Raw genomic sequence first — 17,568 nt, 5'->3', positions numbered from 1 at the left:
TGTTTTTTTTCAATATTTATTTATTTATTCCCTTTTACTGCCCTTGTTGTTTTATCGTTGTAGTTATTATTGCTTTTGTTATTAATGTCGTTGCTGTTGGATAGGACAGAGAGAAATAGAGAGAGGAGGGGAAGATAGAGAGGGGAGAGAAAGAAAGACATCTGCAGACCTGCTTCACCACTTGTGAAGCTACCCCCCTGAAGGTGGGGAGCCAGGGGCTTGAACCGGGATCCTTACTCTGGTCCTTGTGCTTTGTGCCAGCTGTGCTTAACCCACTGTGCTACTGCCCGACTCCTGCATCACCACTTTTGTATCATTCCCCCTACAAGGATGTGTGAACTCAGGTCTGACACTTATTATCAGCTCTTTTCACTTAATACATATAACTAAAAAGAAACATATGTGTTCAATAAGCAAAGAAAAATATTTTGACATTGTTATGATTCTTTAAAATAACCATAAAACTTCAGTGCACTTGCATTTGAAAGGCTTTGTGAAACTAATCAAACAACCGCCTAAGAAAGGATTTCTTGGCAGGAGTAAAGATTTTCCCAGAACTTTTTTTATGGAGCGCTTTCAGGGGAGTCTTTTTTATTGGTAGGCCTCTTTTGGGAGTTTGCAGTGATCTAGCTATCTCCACATGTTCATTGCAGTAATACTTGTTACTGCCTTCTGACAGATGGATAAGTGTGCGTTCTGCCAGACCCATGCACTGAGCATGAACCCAGTGTCCATCTCCATGAGAGCAGTAGATCATGGCAGGTTTGTTGAGCTCAGTTGAATAAAATGGTACCCAAGTGTTGATATCCACATCACAAGTATGGCAGCACGTAATCCAGTAGCCTGTCTCAGATTCATCTTCTTCATCATCTTCATTATAGGTATCAAATTCATCATCACCATCAAAACTAGTTGCTTCTGTACTGAAACAAAATTCTTCTGAGTCTTCAAAGGGTGTGGAATCCCCGGGGTCGTCTGTTGATGTCTGACTATTTGTGAATGTTTTCTGATCTTCATTCACATCATCTTCAGCAAATTTCAACATATGGAAATAGTATACTTCTGAAACAGCCTGTTTGTTGTCTCCGGGTATTCCAAGGAAAACAGTTCCATTTCCCATGTTGCTTCCAAACCATAACTTGCTGTGTTTAATATCTGGGGCCCAATCTGGGGTTTCCATCTCACGAATTTCTATCTTGTTTTCCTCCAAAGACACTATGTTGCAGACCATTCTTTTCTGATTTTCCAGCTGATAACCACCAACAATGACAAATTCATCATTATTTATTTGGGTTAGTATTGCACTGGAGACAGAGATTCCTCCAGGCAAGACAGTGCAATTGACAGCTGGGGTCCCCAAAGGGAGATCCACCCTTATTTTGTACAGGTTAGCAGGGCGGATGTTATTGGCAATTGAATGTCCTCCTAAAATATAAACTGTATCATTTCTGGCAATTGAGACATGAAAAGATAGTCCATCCTGAATTTCTGGAAGAATGTATGTTGTTGAACACCCAAATTCAAAATCCACCAAGAAAATATGGGGCAGGCAGTCAGCTACACTGTTCCATTTTTCTGTGATTCTTTGAGCAGAAGGCATGTATGACCGTCCTCCAAAGAGAACACCCATACTTTTCCCTCGACTATACACCACATCAATGGAATGACCATATCTAGCTTCAGGAACATCTCCTACCAACTCTTTCTCTGTACAGCGAAAAGTAACTTTCTTGTTATTTCTGCCAACAACAGACATAACATATATCTTATCAGAAAGCTCGTTGTTTGGCGTTTTCCCTCCATGAATAATGTATTGAGTCTTTTCAGACTCTGAGCTGCCTTTGACTCTGCAAATGGCTGGGTATCGAAGAGGTGGTAGGTAGCAGGAATCCTTAGAGAAAACTGCAGGCTTCAGTTTGACATGGTTTTGCTTTATATCAAAATGGAACACTCCGGTGGGACAGGATCTCTTGGGCCAGCCTTTTTGACCGAAGAAGAAAACTTGCCCATCAAAATTCATCAGTGAAAAACCCGGTTGGATTAAGGTTATGTTATTACTGACTGTTAACATCTGTAGGGACATGTTTTCTGGCTGTTTGTTTTTACCTGAAAGAATTACCAAACAAAAGACTTAGGATATGTTTTCACATATATTGTTGTTCAGATACCCTCACATCCAAAAATATCAAGATAAAAAATCGTCCCCTGTCTCTAACCCCCACTTCCCCCAAAAGCAGGCAACTAGATAAACAAGGAGTCACAGAACTTTTCAGTCAAATACTCCCCTTAGCTGCTGGGACACGCTTTAGAAAGAACTATTGCTCCCTTAGATTTCTGGGAATTGTAGTCTTTTTCCCCAATGAAGCTTCACTACTTGTCAACAGAAAGAACTACAATTCCCAGCAACCCGTTCTCGCTAATGTGTGGCGACAACAGCTTTTTGTTTCATGAACGAGATTTCTAGAATGTCGCTCTGCAAAAGACGTCCAAAGTGACCAGAGACTAGATGGGCGCCAAGACGGAAAACTAGGGAAGGGGAGGTGAGAGTGACTGATCTAGATCCAACATCTTGGGGTGGCTGGCGCACAACGAGGGGCGTCAGATAAGCCCCCAGCCCTCGCGTTGCCCCAGCCCCTCGCGGGTCGCGAGGAAGGAAACTTCGCTGCTCTTGCCCACCGTGTGGTTGCTTAGTAACCGCAGCGCGACGGGACGCCACAGCTAGAGTGGCCTTGTGGACTTTTGTCTGTAGTATTTCAACTCTGAATCGCATTCGCGAGCATTCTTAGGTTGGTGGGGCGGAGGATTTAGGGGGTTACCGAGCTTACAAAATCTCTCGACTTGTATTGAGCCAAAAGACCAGTCTCTGAATACCTCGAATACCCGGGAGAAGCTACCTGATAATTAATCATGGATCTTTCGCCACCCTGGTATTTAGTAACCGAAATACAATAGTTACATATTGAGGGCCACGTAAAAAAGCTCCTTGTTTTCTCAACAGCTCTTGCAGCTTTTGGGGGTGGTGGGGGGTGGGGATGAGTTTTCCAAACTCTTTTCCTCCTCCCTCTCTTGTGTTTTCCTTCCTTTTTCTTCCTCCTACCTTCTTTCTCTACCCCCTCTTGCTCTCCCTCCCTTTGTCTTTCTCTTCTTTTCTCCCTCCCTCCCTCCCTTCTTGGCAATTTTTTTTCAGACACATGCTATTTTATTACTTACCTTGGAGGATATGAACTTTAATCAGAAATACTTTCTCGGTTTGCAAAGTGAAATCCTAGGCGGCAAAGGTTAAAGGAAGCAAATTAGCACAGATTCATGAACTTTTAGGAATAAATTGTTAATATGCTTCTTAAAAAAAAAACACTGTGTGAAACATGGCTAAAAGTATGAATTCTGAAGGTTGACTGTTTTGAAACCCTGACTATGCTAAGAGGCATTGGGCTAGGAATTTAACTTTTTAAAAATCTCAATGAACTCTGTAAAAAGAGGGGACAATTTTACCTCTTCATAGGTTGATGAAAGTTGTGACTAGTGAGTTAAAACATTTAAAGTACATAGAATGGGGCTTCCGCATACATGCTGTTGATTGAAAGGGTTTTAGGCTCTCAGAATCTCCTGAATAAGATATGTAGAGTAAGAGCTTTTTGGACTAGTCAGAATTAGATAAGCATTTGTAAAGGCAACACTGATGGTAAATATTTCACTCTTACTACTCTTTCTCTGATTTCTCTTTATGTGCAGTCTGAAGTTGGATTTTCTAAGTTTAAATCTGGGCCTCTAAAATACAGTAGTTGTATAAACATTTTTTTCCTTACTGCAAAATGGTAATAATATTATTACCTCTTTATTGGGTTGTTTGTAACTGGTATATAATAAATATTTTGTAAATGTTAAGTTGATATTTATTTTTATTCTCAATTTACTTGGAGTCTGTAGTCAGTATGATGAGATGTTGGCATCTCTTACTATTTTTTAATGAGAGTCTTCAGGATGATATTTTAAATTACAATTTTGTATGTTATTTAACAAATGAGGAAATAAATGGTATACAAGGAAGATTGTATCAATTTTGAAAGCAAACCTCTTTTTTCCTCAGAGCTGGCTGATTTATAATTTCAGTAATTTGACCTGCCTATGAACTAACCCAGGCAAATGTTTTACCTACCCACCCTGTCCAGGGATACAGAAGAGAAACTTAGCTCTGTGTAGCTAAGTGCTTTCTATAGGAACTAAAAGGAAATACTCTCAATTTTTAAATTCAGAACCAAACGTAAGTCATTACAATCAACATGATATGACTGTCAGATAGTTGGTTACTTTTGGATAGAGAAAGTCTAAAACCAAAACTTCTTTCAAACACCTCTCAGCCTGTTATTAGGATATCCAGTGAGGTATACCATAGTAACTGAGTCCAAATTCCAACAGGTGAACATATACTAAGAAACACTTGCATTTTAACAGTAAGTTTTTTTTTTAAAAAAAAATACTCTCCTATAACTTGCATACTTCATTTTAAGGTTGTTATAGGTGTTTGGTTTCTCATCAGTGAAAACACAGTTATTGTAGATTAAACAAACATTTCCTTGGACAGGACATAAGAAATACTACTGATTTTTGCAGCTTGGTCCAAGTCCCTAAAGATTTTTGTGCTAGTATCCCTTTAATACCTTCCTGTTGGCATGCCTCATAATTTTAGGGCCCTGAACATAGTAAAGTTTGTTACTGTAAAGATGAATTACTTCCTTTTATATTTTATATATATATTTTTAAATTTTGTATTATTCATTTGAAATCATAGCTATACAATATACACTTAAAGAATAAATAGAAATATTAAACATATTTGCCATATTTGTTCTTTGAAAACTTGCTTTTAGATTATGTCTTCACTAGCTTTTCATTGTTTATTTTTTCCTGGTTTTAATATGACTGTGTTTGCCACATCTTGGTTTTGTAAAGTTAGTACTAGAACTAAAGTAATCTGCTAAAGTGTTTTTCTTTAAATGCCTCGATCAAAACAGTCCAATTAAAAAAAAAAAAGAGACACCATTCTTCGATGGAAGGAAGTTTAAAAGTCAACATTAAAATATTAAAAATTCTATTTAAAGGCCAGAAATATAGGGTCAATAAATTTATACAATTTCCCAACCCCATACTAACACTTCTCAGCAGGGAAATTTTCATTTATTCACTGTGAAGCTAGGGTATATTTGAGAATCTAAAGAGGACTAATGGTGTGAAGTCTGAATTTATGGCTTCCTGTGTCTGAACTGACTTTTCTGTCTAAAGAAAGATACTTTACTTTAAATACTGCATTTTACTGGTCAGTGTTGCCTGTTTCCCAATTACTTAAAAAAAAAAAAATCACAGATAGCCTTATGTAACTGGAGTCATTCAGTACATGAATTAACTGTCTTACATGGTGAATCAGGTTTGGGGTATTTCTTTTTTTCCTGTTAGCAGTAAAACCATGATTGGATTTTCCTCCTGACACTTATGCCAAGAAGGAATTGTGTACTGTGTACTAAGATGAGTCAAACACATAGACTCTGATGCCACAGGAATCAAATATTGCAGCAGTGTGAGACAAAACCCCACAGTTTCCAGATTCTGTATCATCCCTTCCCCTATCTGCATGACTGACCCACTAACACACTGCTAAGGTGTATGTGGGTGGGTGGGTCCGGGGGACGTACATCATCTTTCTCCCAAAAGTTTTCACATGTAGACTCCCATCTGTTAACTTTGGTAGATATTAAAGCATTGGACCTACCTGGAGGCCAGAGGGACAGCTCACCCCTCTCTGAATGTGCCGCTACCCCAGATACTAAATGCCAGCACTTGGGGGACGAATCACTTGACTGCCCACAACTCTTGACTGTGGCAAGCAGAAGGCTGGGCTTAAGAGAATGTGTATGTGTGTGTGCCTACAGATGTTCCTGTGAACACTGAGCAACTGCCTGTGACCTTTTTTTTTTTTTTTTTCTTTTCCCTCTTTAGATGGTTGAGGGAGATATCTAGCAGGGTGAATGAACCCTTAAACTTTAACTGTTTCCTTACTAGTGAACAATGTAAACAATCCACTATTCATGTATAAAGACAAAAAATATGGTTCAAACCTTTTTTTTTTTTTTTTAAGTTAGTGATTTAATACTGATTTACAGAATATAAGACAAGGGGTATAGATCCCCATCTTTGCCACCACCAGAGTTCCACATCGCCATTCCCTCCACTGGAAACTGCAGTAGTTCTCCCAAGATCACAGATACGGATTGGCTGTTAACTTCTATAACCGTCTGTCTGTGTATATGTATGCGTATTATTATTTGCCTATTTTTTCTTTAGTCTTCTTTTCCTTTCTAAGTTACAGCTGCACCTCTTACTACATCTGAGTGTCCTTCCTTTTTTCCTCCTCTTCTCTCTTGCAGTCCTGATGGAATTGGGGTTCAGAACCCTCTTGTCATCTTTCCTTAACATTTCTCCCTTTCTGGGAGTATGGACCAAAATTCTTTTTTGGGGTGCAGAAGGCAGGAGTTCTACCTTCTGTAATTGCTTCTCTGCTGGACATGGACATTGGCAAGCTGATCCATACTCCCCCTCCCCCAGTTTTAATGATATTTTTATTAAAACTAACTTTGCTTGAGGAAATTGCTATGTGCTATTATTACACTGCGAGGTGATTTAAATGGGCTTTGGCATTAAGGTTCAGCCAACTCTGGCATTATTCAGGTGGAGTCATCTTTATCCTTATTCTCTGTTTCCCAGTCCCTGAAATGGGTCTAGGGGAAATATCTACTTCAACAGGTTGTTACAAAAAAGATGAAATAATACCTTTAAAGGGTTGAGCCAAACAAGACATTGTGCAATGGTTGTCAGCTCTAGTTTATGGTAATACTAGGGATTGAACCCCTGGGACTTTGTAGCCTCAGGCATGAAAGTCATTTTGCATAACCATTATGCTGTCTCCTCAGCCCCAAGCATAAACCTGCACGGATACAGTAGCATTACCCAAAGTCTATATTTCATGGTTCATATCAGCATTTACTCTTGTGTGAACTCTATGAGTTTGGAGCAATTTATATGTCATGCATTCACCACTGTAGTAGCATAGTAGATAGCTTCCCTGTTCTAAAATACTCTTGTTCTCCACTAGTTCTACTCTTTCTTTCCCCTGACTCCTGAGGACCTCTGAATTTAATTATTATTATTTTTACTGTCTCTGTATTTTTGCACTTTCCAGAATGTCATATAGTTAGGGTTATATAATATATAGCCTTTTCTGATGGGCTTATTTTGCTTACTAGGGTACATTTAAGTTTCTTCCATGTCTTTTTTCTTTATTTCTTTATTGGGGAATTAATGTTTTACATTTGACAGTAAATACAATAGTCTGTACATGCATAACATTTCCCAGTTTCCCATATAACAATACAACCCCCACTAGGTCCTCTGTCATCCTTTTTGGACCTTTATTCTTCCCCCCCCCCCCCCAGAGTCTTTTACGTTGGTGCAATACACCTCTTCCATGTCTTTTCATGGCCTGATAGCTCATTGCTTTTTGGGATTAAAGAATGTTTTGCTGTATGGATGCACCACAAATGCTCCTTGGTATTTTGCAGTTATTAATAAAACTGTTCTAAACATACCTCTGCAGATTTTTTTTATGGCTATAGGTTTTTTTTTGGTCACTGAAAAACATTTGTTTATCATAGTTACGCAATTAGTGGACATCAGTGCTCATTCATTAACACTCAGGGAAGAAGACAAAGTAACTTTGTCAGCCAAAATACAATAAATCTTGAAGGACAATATGCCACTTCTAAAGGTACCAATGCTTATAATTACAAGGTGAATCTAATTGGTAGAGGGTTTTTCCTTTTTAATGCTTTTATTTTTCTTATATTTGATAGGACAGAGAGAAATTGAGAGAGGTGAAAGAGATATGGATAAACATCTGCAGCACTGCTTCATAATTCATGAAGCTTCGCAAACCCCCACCTTGCAGGTCCTTATGCATGCTAATGTGTGAGCCACCACTCAGCCCCGTGGAGTTCTCTTTTCTGCCCTCTTTAATCAAACCAAACAGAAAAAGTTCACGGTAATAGAATCACTCCAATGGTTTTTACTCAGTCTTTGTCTAAAAATTAAAATACACCAGAAGGTAAAGTAATAAAATGTTGCTATAGTTAAGGCAAAAATCAAATGTTAAATCTCTTCACATAACAAAAATAATTACTGACTGAAGTTGATAACTGCATTTAGTTATCACATTTACTCCAAAGTCTAACTTTCTCAATATATGTGACAAAAAATATATTTTGTCTTCTACCAATTACTGTAAATCTCCCTTTGTTTAACATAATAACATAAATATTGTCGCCCTTCCAAAAACTATAACCGATTCTCAAGAAAACTATGTAAGACTGTTACATATCCATAAACATGACTTAGTCTCCACAGCATAAAAGACACTTCAAGTTTTATTTTGGAAATAGGCAGAGTATTAAAAAGAAAAGTTCTTATTCCTTTCTACCTCTAAACTAAGCCTTTATTATGGTTAGATGACAATCTTAGGAGAAATTACAGAAACTATTATTCCGTTTGGCTAATCATTCTTGTAAAATTTAAATTTCACTAAAACCAATAGGTAAAATTAAGATTGAATGTTTGTGGGATCTAAGATGAAACTACTTTGGCAGCTGTCTCTGCTGTTCATTTTCGGTTTTCATGGATCTTGCACAAGTACCACTTAGTTTAAATTTAAATGCAAGTGTCCAAGAACAGTTTTATTTTTGCCCAGATTTTACTTCAGATGTAGGGCAGAAGGTGGCTAGTCTGCTTTGCATTTTATAAACAAATTAGTTTTCTTCACCAACAAATAGGGAAGGATAATCAATGAACTTTTTCAATCTATTTGTATGTGCATATATGTGTATATATATATATATACATATATATACATATATATATATACATATATACTTATGGCTTTTGAAGTTTGATTACTAGCTTAATGTTATTGGATATAAGTTTTCAACTCCTTAGGTTAAAAACCAGGGGGCACAACTCATGAATCATACGGCATGAGTATATTTAGTTTTATAATAAACTAGTAAACTGTTCTTCCATAGTGATTGTACTGTTTTGCCTTGCCACCAGTGATGAATGAGAGTAACCACTGATTGCTTCATGTCCTTGCCAGAATTTGGTGTTGTCTATGTCCTGGATTTTGGCCTTTCTAATAGATATGCAGTGGTCTATTTTTCTTTTTAAATTTTGTTTTATTTGTATTTTCCTGATGCCATATAGCTTGGCACATCTTTTCATGTACTTCTACACAATCTATATGTCTTCCATGGTGAGATGTTTGTTAGGGTCTTTGATCCACTTTCTAGTTGGGTTAATTGCTTTCATATGGCTTAATTTTAATATTTTGGCTAACAGTCCCTTATCAAATGTGACTTTTGCAATATTCTTTGCTTTTTTAAAAAATATTTATTCCCTTTTGTTGCCCTTGTTTTTTTATTGTTGTAGTTATTATTATTGTTGTTGATGTCATTGTTGTTGGATAGGACAGAGAAATGGAGAGAAGAGGGGAAGACAGAGAAGGGGAGAGAAAGACAGACACCTGCAGGCCAGCTTCACCGCCTGTGAAGTGACTCCCCTGCAGGTGGGGAGCTGGGGGCTGGAACCAGGGTCCTTAGGCCGGTCCTTGTGTTTTGCTCCACCTGTACTTAACCTGCTGTGCTACAGCCTGACTCCCTATTCTTTGCTTTTTTTTTTTTTTCCACAGAGAGGAAGTTTTTTGTTGTTGTTGTTCTTGTCTCCAAGGTTATCGATGGGGCTCAGTGCCTGCACCACGATTCCACTGCTCCTGGAGGCCATTTTTTCCCATTTTGTTGCCCTTGTTGATATTGTTACTGTAGCCATTGATGTTGTTGGATAGGACAGAGAGAAATCGAGAGAGGAGGGTAAGACAGAGAGGGAGAGAGAAAGGAGAAAGAGAAAGATAGACACATGCAGACCTGCTTCACCACTTGTGAAGTGACATTCCCCCCCTCCCCCCCCCCCCCCCCCCCCCGCATGTGGGGTGCTAGGCCTGGAACCCGTATCCTTATGCCAATCTTGCACTTTTTGCCATGTGCACTTAACCTGCTGAGCTACCCCCTGGCCCCCAAGTTTTAAAATTTTAACGAAATCTATTTGTCAATTATTTCTTTCATGGGGTATGCTTTTAGTATTGTATCTAAGAAGTCACCACTATACCCAAGGCCGTGTAAGTTTATTCTGTTTTATAGTTCACATTTTGAGTTACTTGTGAAGGCTTTAATAAGTTTTATGTTTAGGTTCTTCTTCTCTCTCTCTCTTTGGCATTCTAGTTTTTGCACCATTTATTGAAAAGACTATTGTTACTCCACTGTGTTGCCATTGCTCCAGCGTCAACTTTTTTTTTTTACTGTACTTATATGTGTCTGTTTGGGGGCTTTCTATTTTGTTTATCTATTTGTTCTTTGCTACACTGTACTAGTTACTATAACCAACTGGATGCTACACTGTCTTAATTATGATAACCAACTTGATTTTAAAACTTTATTAGAAACAGTTACATAAAATTGAATTCTACCTCTTAAGTACATTAACCTTACTCTAATATTTTTTTATTTTTTGTGCTAATTTTATAGTATTTGGTAGACTACTAAACATTTATTTCCATATTTTAAATGTTAGTAGTTGCCTGAAATTCTGTTAAATAAATTCAATTTCATTTAGCTGGCCGTGCAGTTCTCTTGGCCACTTAATCAGTTTCTGTGTGAGTTTAGAGTGCAGTGGTCACAGATAAATAGATATGGGTTTGAGTCTCTATTCCATCACTTACTTACTGAGTAGCTTTTTGTAGGCTTTAGTTTCCTAATCTCTAAAATGGATGTGACTTTGCCTTATCCTGAGGGTAAATGGATATAAAGTGTCTGTTATAGGATAGTCAGTAAGCTTTGTCTAACTAATTATCATGATGGTCTGTAAGTGGCTATTTCCTTTGCAAAATTTTATAGTATTTACAGAATTGGCCTTTTAAAATTTGAAGAATAACCAAGTTGCTTTGTTATATTCTTATATTGTATTAACTGAAGAGTTATCCAATATGTCAACTGGATGAAAGCTATCATTGCTATTGATAGGATCTCAAAATTCTCAGTAGTTATTATCTAACATCATAAGTAGGTTAGGGAAATAACTCTATATTACTTGCAGACAAAGAAAAAAATTTACCATGGAAGTAGCCAGATGAGATTAATTTTTTTTTTCTTTGACAAAGCTTTTTTTTGAAAAAAGATTGCTCTTCATTTCAAACAAAACAATCAACAAAGCAACTTGGTGCTTAGCATTGAAACCAAATGTGAAGCAAAAAATACTTTCTTTTCTTTTTTCTTCTTTAGTTTTCTTTTTTTGAATATATATATATTTACATTTATTAGTGAGTTAATAATGATCAACAAGATTGTGGGATAAGAGGGGTACAATTCCATACAATTCTCACCACCAGAGTTCTATCTCTCATCCCCTCCATTGGATGGTTCTCTATTCTTTTTTTTTTTTTAATTTTTATTTATAAAAAGGAAACACTGAAAAAAAACCATAGGATAAGAGGGGTACAACTCCACACAGTTCCCACCACCAGAACTCCATATCCCATCCCCTCCCCTGATAGCTTTCCTATTTTTATCCCTCTGGGAGTATGGACCCAGGGTGGTTATGGGGTGCAGAAGGTGGAAGGTCTGGCTTCTGTAACTGCTTCCTTGCTGAACATGGGCGTTGGCAGGGTGATGCATACTTCCAGCCTGTCTCTCTCTTTCCTAGTGGGGCAGGGCTCTGGGGAAGCGGAGCTCCAGGACTCCTTGGTGGGTACTTCTCTATTCTTCATCCCTCTGGGAGTACGGACCAAAGATCTTTATGGGGTGCAGTAGGTGGGATGTCTGGCTTCTGTAATTGTTTCTCTGTTGGACATGGGTGTTGACAAGTGGATCCATAACCCCAGCCTGTTTCTCTTTCCCTAGTGCAGTAAGGCTCTATTTCTTTTCCTTTTTTTTTTTTGCCAGCTGTGTAATTTCTGGGACTTGGTGCTGGCACTATGAATGCACCTCTCCTGATAGCAGTCATTCTCTCTCTCTCTCTCTCTCTGCCACCTTCCTTCCTCCCTTCCTTCCTTCCCTCCTTCCCTCCCTCCCTCCCTCCCTCCCTTCCTTTCCTCCCTCCCTCCCTTCTCCTTCCTTCCCCTCCCCTCCCTTCCTTCCTTCCTTCCTTCCTTCCTTCCTTCCTTCCTTCCTTCCTTCCTTCCTTCCATTATACCTGATAGGACAAGACAAATTGAAAAAGGAGGGGACAGAGAAGAGAGAAAGATAGACACCTGCAGACCTGCTTCACTGTGAAATGTCCTCCCTGCAGGTGGGGAGAGGGGGTTTGAAGCTAAGTCTTTGCATATAGTAATACGTATGCTTAACGGATTGCACCACCAACCCAGATCCCAAAACATTTCTTGACCCTCCCACTATGCATAGAGTCATGTGGATATTTAGAGAAAACAATCACAGATACAGGTCTTGCCCTTAAGGAACAATCATGATAGTAGGATGAGTCTATTTTGATTGTGTATAATCACACTTTCCACCTCCCACATTCACTCTTCTTTTTGTTTTGTTTTTAAGTTTTTTTATTATATTTATTTATTTATTGGATTGAGACAGCCAGAAATTGAGAGGAAGGGGGAGATAGAGAGAGGGAGAGACAGAGAGATACCTGTAGCACTGCTTCACCACCTGTGAAGCTTTGCCCCTACAGGTGGGGATAGGGGGCTTGAACCTGGATCCTTGTGCATTGTAATATGTGTGCTCAACCAGCTGTACCACCACCCAGCCCCATGCTTTATTTTTTATTAGTGACTGAATTGTGATGAACAAGATTGTAAGCTAACAGGGGTATAATTCCATACAGTTCTCACCACCAGAGTTCCATATCCCATCCCCTCCTTTGGAAGCTTCCCTATCCTTTATCCTTCTGGGAGTATGGACCAAAATTCTTTATGGGGTGCAGAAAGTAGGAGTTCTGGGTTCTGTAATTGCTTCTCCACTGGACATGGGCATTGGCAGGTCGATGCATACACCCGGCTTATTTCTGTCTTTCCCTAGTGGTGTAGGACTCTGGAGAGGTAGGTTCCAGGAAGCATTGATAAGGTTGTCTGCCCAGGGAAGTCAGGATGGAATTACAGAAGCATCTGCAGCTTGGTGGCTGAGGCTGCAGTGCTTATGTGGAAGTTTCTGTTGTAGTTGGTAAATTTTGTTAAAATCAATAGTTGTAAATATTTGTTATTTTATGGGAGAGTCTGGACCATTAATAAACTTCCTGGAAACTTTCTTTTCTCTCTTTTTCTTCTCTCTTCTTAGAGTTATTATTAGTATTATTTTATTTCTTTTTGGGGGATTAATGGTTTACAATCCACAGTAAAATACAATAGTTTGTACATGTATAACATTTCTCAGTTTTCCACATAACAGTTCAACCCCCGCTAGGTCCTCTGCCCTCATGTTCTAGGACCTGAACCCCCCACCCTAGATTCTTTCACTTTGGTGCAATACGCCAACTCCAGTCCAAGTTCTCCTTAGTGTTTTCCCTTCTGATCTTGTTTTTCAACTTCTGTCTATGAGTCAGATCATCCCCTATTCATCCTTTTGTTTCTGACTTATTTCACTTAACATGATTCCTTCAAGCTCCATCCCAGATAGGGTAAAGAAGGTGAGTAGTATTCCATTGTGTATATATACCACTACTTACTCAGGCACTCATCTGTTGTTGGACACCTGGGTTGCTTCCAGGTTTTGACTATTACTAATTTTTCTATATGAACACACGTATATACAAATCTTTTTGGACGGGTATGTTTAGTTCCTTAGGATATATCCCCTGAAGAGAATTGCGGGGTCATAGGGTAGGTCCACTTCTAGCCTTCTGAGAGTTCTCCAGACTGCTGTTCAAAGGGGTTGGACTAATTGACATTCCCACCAGCAGTGCAGGAGGGTTCCTTTGACCCCACAACCTGTGGGGTCAAAGGAACCCTGCTTTTTTGCATTTGCTGCTATCTTTTCTGATGGTTGACATTCTCACAGGAGTGAAGTGGTATCTCATTGTTGTCTTTATTTGCATTTCTCGGACAGTCAGTGACTTGGAGAATTTTTTTTTTCATATGTTTATTTGACTTTTGGATCTCTTCCATGGAGAATATTCTGTTCATATCCTCTTCCCATTTTTGGATGGGGTCATTTGATTTCTTGTTGCTGAATTTGGTGACCTCTTTATATATTTTGGTTATTAGCCCTTGGAAACTTCTACTTATTTACCCTTTCTTCTGTTTTTTAAATGATATTTAAAAAATTATTATTATTGGATAGACAGAAATTGAGAGGTCAGGGGGAGATAGATAGATAGAGACAAACAGACAGAGAGATAGATGCAGCTCTACTTCACCACTGGTGAAGCTTTCCTCCTCCAGGTAGAGATGAGGGGCTTGATCCCGGGTCCTTGTACACAGTAGCATGTACACTTAACCAGGTGTACCACTGCCTGGTCCTCATTTACTCTTTATTTTTTGTTCATCTGATTTGGTGCCTGAGCCTTTGTACATGTGAAGCATACTTTTTGCTACTGAGCTACATCTCTCAATCTTTATTAAAAGTTTGTCAAGCTGTCATAGTAAAGCATACAACAGTTACTCAACCAACTTTTTCTTGGGGGAAGGGATCATCTCTGGGCTTCCCCCTCTTAGCTAACTTTACTTTTTTTGTTGTTGTTGTTGACTTAATAATGATTGACAAGATTGTAGGACAAGAGGGGTACAATTCCATATAATTCCCAACAGAGTTGCATGTCCCATCCCCTCCATCGAAAGTTTCTCTATTCTTTATCCCTCTGGGAGCATGGACCCAGGATCATAATGGGGTGCAGAAGGTGGAAGGTCTGGCTTCTGCATTTGCTTCCCTGCTGGACATGGATGTTGGCAGGTTGATCCATACTACCAGACTGTTTCTGTCTTTCCCTCATGGGGCAGGGCTGAGCTAACTCTCTAAGGTAGCGCTGAAATATTCTTCAGTGGAGTAGGTGGTGGGCTGGAGTTTGGGTTTCACACGTGGAAAAGCAGTGCACTAAGTGAACTATTTTGTCAACCTTACTCAGACCAATTTTTTTTTTTTTTTTTTTTTTTACCTCCAGGGTTATTGCTGGGGCTCGGTGCATGCACTATGAATCCACTGCTCCTGGAGGCCATTTTTCCTATTTTTGCTGCCCTTGTTGCTGTTATTGTTGTTATTGCTGCTGTTGTTCTTGGATAGGACAGACAAATCGAGAGAGGAGGAGGAAGACAGAAGGGGAGAGAAAGACACCTGCAGACCCACTTCACCGCCTGTGAAGCAACCCCTCTGCAGGTGCAGAGTGGGGAGTTCGAACTAAGATTCTTATTCTAAGGTTCTTGTGCTTTGGGCCATGTGTGCTTAACTCGCTGCGCTACCGCTGGGCCCCCTCAAACCATTTTTAAACCTTGAGATAGAACAATAAAATACAAATTCCAATACTAAAGTATAGTAAGTCAGTACTGTACTTTATAAAACAGTGCATAATTAATTTAATACATGCCATTGTAATTACAAAATACATGTTCTCCCATAGTGGGGTTGGAAGAAGGCCATATATTTGTAGTAACTGAATATAAAGGAAGCATAACTGGAGAAAAACCAAATGTTAGAGGTGGAAGATAATTTCAAGTCTACTTCTTTACTTTTACATTCAAACTACTTAAAGCCAGAAAAATGCATACTTGGGGCCAGGTGGTGGTACACCTGCTTGATTGCACATATCACAATGCCCAAGGAGCTAGGTTCAAGGCCCTGGTCCCCACTTGAAGGGGGAAAGTTTCACAAGTGGCAAAGTAGTGCTGCAGGTGTCTCATTGTCTCCCTCCCTCACTTCCTTCCTCTCAATTTCTGGCTGTCTCTAACCAATAAATAACTAAAAATAATATAAAGAAAAAAAAGAAAAATGCAAGTACTGATGTTCTTCTGCCTGAACTGACAACTCAGAATTTACCCTAGATGTGTAAACCAAATCTCAGTGCAAGATTCTAAGCTCTTGACAGAACAGACGCTCAACAAGGGGGGGAAAAGTTAAGGAAATGAGAACTGTGTAACTTTGACCAAGTCACCCAGTCTCTATGAGCCTCTCTATCTCCCAAGCAAGAATACTTAATGGTTCATCTTTGACTCTTTCTTTTCCTAATCCTCTATCAGTCACCTGTGACAAAAGCTGTCAATTGACTTGGAGTAAAGTGTAGCATAGTTGCAGGGGTGTGTCCATGTGGTGGGTTGAGGAGAGGCGGATTCACAGTGTGCTTTCTTAAGAAATGCTACGTACCCCTCAGCCATTTCATCCTCATTTACAAATGGAGAAACAAATTACATTGTGGCCCAATGTAAAAAATAAGTGTTTGAAATGAGATTAGCGGCAGCTTTTCTGCTTTATAATAGGCACAGGCAATTTTTACTCTTTTAGTCAGTGGTTTATTTTCAAGGAAATAAGTATAAATTTAGGATAGATAAGGGAGATGTTTGACTTGTTGAGAGAACCCTGCTTCAGGAACCACAGCTGAAACTGGTGAAGGGTAGAAAAGAGGAAGGAAGAGGAAATATATAGAAGGAAGCAATCTACAGTTAGTCTGATGGATTGTCATGAGAACATGATAAGTGACTTGTCACTTTTCATTTAAAGCAGTCAGTTAAGCAAGTTCACCTAAGTAGAATGCCTCCTATTTTCTGATTTGAGAGAGATAATTTGAGAAGAACTTCAGAGTTGTTTATAAGAAAAAGAATTCACTTAAATTTTTATGTTTAGAGAAGTTTTCAATTTGGTTTTCTTAATTTCTACATTTAAATGTAAAATTAAATTAAATTAAATTTTACATTTAAATGTAAAAAACCATATTGGTAAAAATCATTTGTGTGTGTGTGTGTGTGTGTGATGTGTACACTGACAAAAAATGCAAATACATACTGAGAGAAATTGGAAGCGAGGGAAGTATACTGTATTGCGTCTTAAGTTCCATTTATTATTCCAGTCATAGTAATGTACATCAAAAAATGACTGAGAAGTACGTCTTTAAGGTCTTATGTCTTTTAAGAGAATGTCAAATGAAAAGGTCGATTTTATTTGCAAGATCTGGCATTTTGAAACACCAAAAATGAATTCCTGAAAGTAAGAGTTGATTTATTTTGTTTGGTCTACACTGGCTCCTAACTAGCCTCTGTCTGGTGTTGTGAAAGTGCTTTGTTCTGAGCACATGGCTGACAGTCTCAGGAGTGGAGAGGAAGGGATGACATTAATTAGAATTAACGGTGGACACCATTGTGCCACAATTGTTAATATAGATAAAGAAGACATTAGGTGGTCCAGGAGGTGGTGCAGTGGATAAAAGCATTAGACTCTCAAGCATGAGGTCCTTAGTTCGATCCCCAGCAGCACATGCACCAGAGTGATACCTGGTTCT

The 17,568-nt window shown here is 38.8% G+C and overlaps 2 protein-coding genes across 7 annotated transcripts in view; one reads left to right on the top strand and one right to left on the bottom strand.

The window, feature by feature from the left end:
- Window positions 1–499: 499 nt before the first annotated feature.
- On the bottom strand, window positions 500–2,083 carry RAG2 (recombination activating 2). The gene has a single exon (XM_007521832.1). It carries the CDS (start codon window positions 2,081–2,083, stop codon window positions 500–502), a length of 1,584 nt encoding a protein of 527 aa, XP_007521894.1.
- Window positions 2,084–2,401: 318 nt separating this feature from the next.
- Window positions 2,402–17,568, top strand: part of IFTAP (intraflagellar transport associated protein) — a 105,827-nt gene continuing 90,660 nt past the window's right edge. For 2 of the 6 annotated variants that reach the window (XM_060176584.1, XM_060176583.1), the window contains exon 1: window positions 2,782–2,927. The gene's annotated coding sequence lies outside the window, so the exon portion shown is untranslated. Of the gene's footprint in view, window positions 2,541–2,778; window positions 2,928–17,568 lie in introns of those variants that run through there. The other 4 variants (XM_060176582.1, XM_060176586.1, XM_060176585.1 and 1 more) reach the window with 4 other exon arrangements.

The sequence above is a fragment of the Erinaceus europaeus genome, chromosome 17, assembly GCF_950295315.1.
Source record: "Erinaceus europaeus chromosome 17, mEriEur2.1, whole genome shotgun sequence".
NCBI classification, from domain to species: Eukaryota; Metazoa; Chordata; class Mammalia; order Eulipotyphla; family Erinaceidae; genus Erinaceus; species Erinaceus europaeus.
The sequence above is the reverse complement of the archived record's forward strand: the minus strand, read 5'-3'. Positions and strand labels throughout refer to the sequence as shown.